Source organism: Lucilia cuprina, chromosome 3 (assembly GCF_022045245.1).
Source record: "Lucilia cuprina isolate Lc7/37 chromosome 3, ASM2204524v1, whole genome shotgun sequence".
In the NCBI taxonomy this organism is placed as follows: Eukaryota; Metazoa; Arthropoda; class Insecta; order Diptera; family Calliphoridae; genus Lucilia; species Lucilia cuprina.
In genome coordinates this window covers 39,609,317-39,615,316 of record NC_060951.1, presented here as the reverse complement: position 1 = coordinate 39,615,316, position 6,000 = coordinate 39,609,317, and the positions used below count along the sequence as shown (strand labels likewise).

The following is a 6,000-nucleotide window of genomic DNA, read 5'->3' as shown; positions in this document are numbered from 1 at the left end:
ACAACTTTAATTACATTTTTAATACACTTTTAATGAACATTTTGCCGATTTTTTTGCACAAAACTATTAAGAAACACTTAGATTATATTTATTAACAAAAATATTTAAAATAAATTAACTTTTTCTCTAATAAAATACGATTAACGAGGACAATACACCAAAACGACCGAACCGTGTGACGAATGAAGAGAAACTGAAATATTTATGTAAAAAGAGAGGAGTAAGAAGTACATACATAGTAGGAGAAATATAACAACTAAGCTTTTGCAGATGAATTTATTGTATCATTAGGGGAAAGTAATTCTAAAGAGTAGGCGCTTTAATTTTGTTGTTAATTTTAAGTGCAAGTGAGATGTGACATATGAATAGATAGATGAAGAAGAAATATGACAACTAGTCAATAGGGGCAAGTTTATTCTAAAGAGTAGGCGATTTAATTTTGTAATATTTTTAAGGGTGAAGGAGAGTAAAATGAAAGTTTTTAATACTTAATTAGATGAAATAAGCTTTCAAATAAATTTCGAACTTTAGTGCATTATTTTTCTATTGCACGGATAACAGCTCTGTCAGAATTTTAATAATGACAGAATAAAACAAATAAACATTAAAAACAAATTCGAATAGAGATGCGCATTGTACTATGGAACAGAGATTGATGCTGCGGCAAGGATTTTAATAGAAATTATTTATATATGTATATTCATGTATATTTAACTAAGATGAAAAAGAAAAGTTATGTCATTATCTTATTTTTTTATTATTTTATAAAAACTTGAATACTTTAGGTTATGGCTACCACCTGTCATAGACAGCTTTGTGGTACCATTTTTAACCAAAAAAGGTATGACCTTTTTCAAAAAATACCTTTTAAAGAACAAAAAGTACATTCTTAATGTCATGATTCTATGCTAAATATTATAAAATACTTAAAAAGTACCAGTTAAAAAATGAAAAATTACCAAAAAATTTAGTCCTTGATACCAGAGTAACAATTTAAATTTCTTTTTAATAATTTTATACTTGGAAAATATGCATTTCCCTTATATTTCCATTTTTTATGAAATAGGTTTGCTAATATTAAATAGATTTCTTCTCAAAAGCATTTCAATAAAATTTTATATTAAAACGGAATGAGTTAAAATGTTAAAAATGGCGCTTTTCACTACTTCTTTATTAGCACATTAAAAGTAATGCAGATGGTAAATAATTGTAATTAAAAAGTAAGTAGTGACGTAAGTACAAGTCACCAGTGGGTCGATTATGTATCACTTCAGTTGCATTGCCAGTTGCCAAAATGATGTGGATAGACATTAAACGCTTTTTAAGCAATTCTTTGGAAACTTTATAAATAATTAATGTTTTATTCAATAATAATAATCTTCACCTAATGAGTTTCTGTTGATCTGAAACATTTATAGACTAAAATTCAATTTCAATTACTTGTATCCTTGTAATCAATACCCCCTACCATAGCCCTGCTACTCAGGCCAAAAACAGTGTTACACAAACATTTTTATTAAAATTTTAATTTTTAAAAAATATCAAAATTTCATTCATAAATTGTTGCCATTCCGTAAAAAAATAATAAAAACAAAATAACGGCTATTTTAAGTCCTAACGAGTTTTTTTATTAAAATATTATTAAAACTTGTATACCAAAAAAGCATTGAGATCGTAAATATTTATTTTATAATTTCGATTAAACTTTTCATTTCATATCACAAACATAAACATTAGTGTTAATAACATGTCTCCCTACATTTATATTCCCTTCCTAGCAAAGTATTAATATTCTCCTTATTCTTATCTTCCCCAATTTATTAAAAAAATTCGCACTCACCAATCGTAATTTCTCCTTTTGATCAATCACTTCATTTTCTCCTTTTTATTTAACTTTTTTTTAACCCGCTTTAACTGTTTGTCTTCCATCTAACTAACGAACGTATAACCGCACAAAAGATAAACAACAAATCGGTTAACAATCGCCATTTAATTTTTTACAACTTTAATTACATTTTTAATACACTTTTAATGGACATTTTGCCGATTTTTTTGCACAGAACTATTAAGAAACATTTAGATTATATTTATTAACACAAATATTTAAAATAAATTAACTTTTTCTCGAATAAAATACAATTAACGAGGACAATACACCAAGACGACCGAACCGTGTGACGAATGAATAGAAACTGAAGTATTTGCGAAAACAGAAAGGAGTAAGAAGTAAATAGTAGGAAAAATATGACAACTAAGCTTTCGTAAATAGATTAACGTGTCAATAGGGGTCAGTTAATTCTAAAGAGTAAGCGCTTTGTTTTTGTTGTTTTGTTTTATTTTAGGTTTAAAGAAAAGGAAAAGAAAATGTTTGTATATTTAGCAAAAGGAAATAAAATTAAATGTAATAGAACATGATACAGTGTTGGCAAAATTGGTAGGATAGTACTTTTTTTGTATCACTCGATATTAAAACGTACAATGGTTAGGGTTCTACAGTTGAAACGAAAAGTCGACTTTTCGACTTTTTTCATTTAGTTAAAAGTCGACTTTTCGACTTTTTGCATTTTATGAAAAGTCGATTTTTCAATTTTTCGACTTTTTTCATTTAAATAAAAGTCGACTTTTCGACTATAAGTATTTTATAAATAGTCGACTTCTCGACTTTTTCCTACATTTTTCGACTTTTTCGACTTATTGATTTTTTTCGACTTTTCGGCGTTTTTCGACTTTTATTCACAAAGTCGACTTTTCCACTTTTTTCACAGACAATAGTCGAGTTATCGACTTTTTTGGAACAAAATAGTCGACTTCGACTTTTTTGAAACAAAATAGTCGACTTCGACTTTTATGGAACAAAATAGTCGACTTCGACTTTTTTCGATTGTTCGATTATTCGAAAGTCGATTTATAGAACCCTAACATTGGTACACGAATGACATTGACATATTTGTACAATTTTAAATTTATTTCCTGATTGATATAATATCTAACATAATAAGTGCAGAAGTCTTTAATGTGCATCACAGGGTATACAGAGACGTCACGAGCAAAAAGCTATTTCCCTCTCTTTCGCACAAAACGAATTCAATGATTTTTTTAGCTGTATTTTATATACCTCTTCACACCAAACAATTTCAAAATCAAACAAAAGCTGATTTTAGACTTTTTCAAATGTCAAAAGTGACATCTCTGTATACTTTGTGATGTGCATCCTGCATAATAAGTGCATCCAGGTCTTTAATGTGCAAATCCCATAGACTAATAACATTTTTTATGTTCTAGTATATTAACTAGTCTATAAATTAGACTTTTGGGTATTGTATTGATTAGTCGTTTGTTTAGAATAAATACTAGTGTATTGTCTAATTTATAGACCTATCATTTCCGTATTCTACAGACTGAACTCTTTTGTCTTTGGACCAAATGGATTCCAACCCAACCTAATACCTTAAGCCCAGGTCGCCTGCATGACTGAATGTTGAGGAACATTTGCGTTTGACTAAGAGGATAGAGATTACTGCCAGTATCCAGTGATAACACTCCATCTTGTGTTGTACCTCTAGTAACTCCCATCCGAATACTACCACCCACTAAGATTGAATTGTTAATACTGCGCCTCCCTGATGGCTTCTATTCTTAAGATATTAATGGCATCCCCTTCATCTGAAGAAGCAGAAAGAGCGTATATTTTATGTTTTAAGCCTTACTCAATACAACTATCCACTCCATGTAGCGCAATCTCATCGAACTTATCCTTAAGTGTTGCTTATTAAACGTTTATCAGTTATGGAAATGAAAAAAAATCTATCAAAGATAAGAAAAATCCTAAGGTGTCACACGACAATATCCACTTAAATAACTGACTAAAATCCCCAGGTTCTTGGAGTGCCATTTTATCACAACGGGGCCCAAATGAGTCGGTCAAATGTCCATCTGCCTCAATAACCTAACCTGGAGTTCCTATCATCTACGTCAGTTTTCATAAACAAAAGCTGAGGAACTCCGAGCTAGATTCTATTCATGTCTATACCTTTAGTCTAACCTAAGGCCTTAGTATATTTGCCTATAATTAGAAAGGATAGTTTATAGCTCTCCAAAAGCAATTTTCTTTTACTTCTTCATTTAACATTTTTTAAATATTTTTCTTTTACCCTCTTCCCGCCTAGAAAAGTTATTCTGTTTTCTTATAAAAATATTAAATAAAAGTCAAAAAAATGGAACTACGACCAAACCGACTACAAGTAATAATCTTTACCAAATAATTCTACATAGATTTAATTCCACAGCTTAAAACCCTTTTCCTTTATTTATGTATAAAAAAATTAAACTCCTTTAGCTCATATACCTTTGCAATTTTTTTATTACAATCTTGTGTTTTGTTTATTTCAAACTTTTCAAACATCATAAAACATACAAAAATAAGTGTGTGTGTGTGTGGTCATAAACAAAAAAAGAGACAAAGGCATTCCTAAATACCCTTGAAGGACAAACTCCTGCACTAATTAACTATAGATACACGGCATCTATTTAGCTTGGGTGGTCTTCTTGGGCTTAGCTTGGGTGCCTTCGCGGAAACCATTACGGAAACGGCGTCTGACAACCTTCAAGTGACGCATGCGGCCGGTACCAGTGGTCTTCCTCCTCTTGGCCTTGATGGACCAGTTGTCTAGAAAAAGAATTAAATAAAAATTATTAGCTTCCGCAGAACAAAAGACAGAAGAAATATTTAAAGTGTAAAGAGTAAATGTACTAAAATCCTACAAAATGGTTTCAAAGCATATATGACCAAATAACCAATGAGTTGTAAGCTTTAGGTGTTTTTCTATCTGCGTGCTTGGGTCACATAGCTATGGTTTAAAAGTCTATGGACCTCAAAAACACAGACATCTTATTTGTAATTATTTCTTTGTTGGCAACCAAAAGCATTCACATTTAAAATGAGGTTAGGTTTAGTTGTTTACATTTTTAATGTGGGACAAAATACTTACAGGAACGCAATTTAGCTGCTGGGTAGCCGCATTGAGCGCAGGTGGACTTTTGGATGTGGTAGGAAGAACGACCGCAACGACGGCACAAAGTGTGCGTCTTATTATGGCGTTTACCAAAGCTGGATGTACCTTTCGTCTGTGGAAATTTTTTAAAAACAATAGATTAATATTTAATTTTTTCACATTTTCATATTTCTTATAATTTTTAAATCTTTTTCGTTTTTAAACCAACACTTCATTTTGTTATCACTTGCTATGTAAACATTTAAATTTTTCTCGTACATTTATTAATACATTTCGTTGGTTATTTTAAAAACACTTTCATTTTCGTAAATTTTATCTTGTAAATTCTTGTTTATCAAATTATTTTCATTATTTTTATTTGTGATGGTTTAGAAATTTAAAGATTTAAAAAATTTCACTAAAGTTAAAGAAATTCCTACCATCTTGGATCGAAAGACCGCAAAAGAAAGAGAGAAAAAATGACAGTTCGAATTGCAGCCAACTTCACATGGTTGATTTTGACAACTGACATTTGAAGTAAATAAACTGCCGCTAACTTAATGGGAATATGTACTTATAATTGACATGTAGATGGAGCTGCTATGTTTTCTTAATTGAAATTCTAGTTATTTTTAAAAATTATTGATAAAAAAGTATAATTTTAATGAAATTAGATTAATTTTAAAATACAGTAAAATTAGATTAAAATATAAATATTTTTTTTCAAAATTGGAAACCAAATCAGGCAAATCGATATAAATAAGAAGATATTGAATAGCAGACGAATGCAATATAATTATAATTAAAAGTGAAAATCAAAATATTGGTCCAATTCACAAACGATGTCGTATCGTTGTGGCAAAAATATTTTAAAATTTTATATGTTTTTATAAAGACAGGGTTATCTATAACTTTTTTTTTGAAAAACAGAATTTTTAAAAAAAGTTTTTTAAAAATTTATTTTTTAAAAAGTTACTTTTGAAACAAACATTTGTTCAATTCACAATTT

At 29.4% G+C, this 6,000-nt stretch overlaps 1 protein-coding gene across 1 annotated transcript; it reads right to left on the bottom strand.

The window, feature by feature from the left end:
- Window positions 1-4,342: 4,342 nt before the first annotated feature.
- LOC111677818 (probable 60S ribosomal protein L37-A) lies at window positions 4,343-5,504 on the bottom strand. Its single transcript, XM_023439013.2, has 3 exons — window positions 5,432-5,504; window positions 4,989-5,124; window positions 4,343-4,666 (listed from the first exon to the last, which is right to left on the bottom strand). Exons 1-3 carry the CDS (start codon window positions 5,432-5,434, stop codon window positions 4,524-4,526), a joined length of 282 nt encoding a protein of 93 aa, XP_023294781.1. The 5' UTR covers window positions 5,435-5,504; the 3' UTR covers window positions 4,343-4,523.
- Between the last annotated feature and the right edge of the window lie 496 nt (window positions 5,505-6,000).

Excerpts from the sequence above, each read along its gene's own strand:
- LOC111677818 (XM_023439013.2), bottom strand. Across the intron at positions 4,667-4,988 it reads AGCAGCTAAATTGCGTTCCT|ACAACTGGTCCATCAAGGCC; the intron begins GTAAGTATTTTG and ends TTCTTTTTCTAG.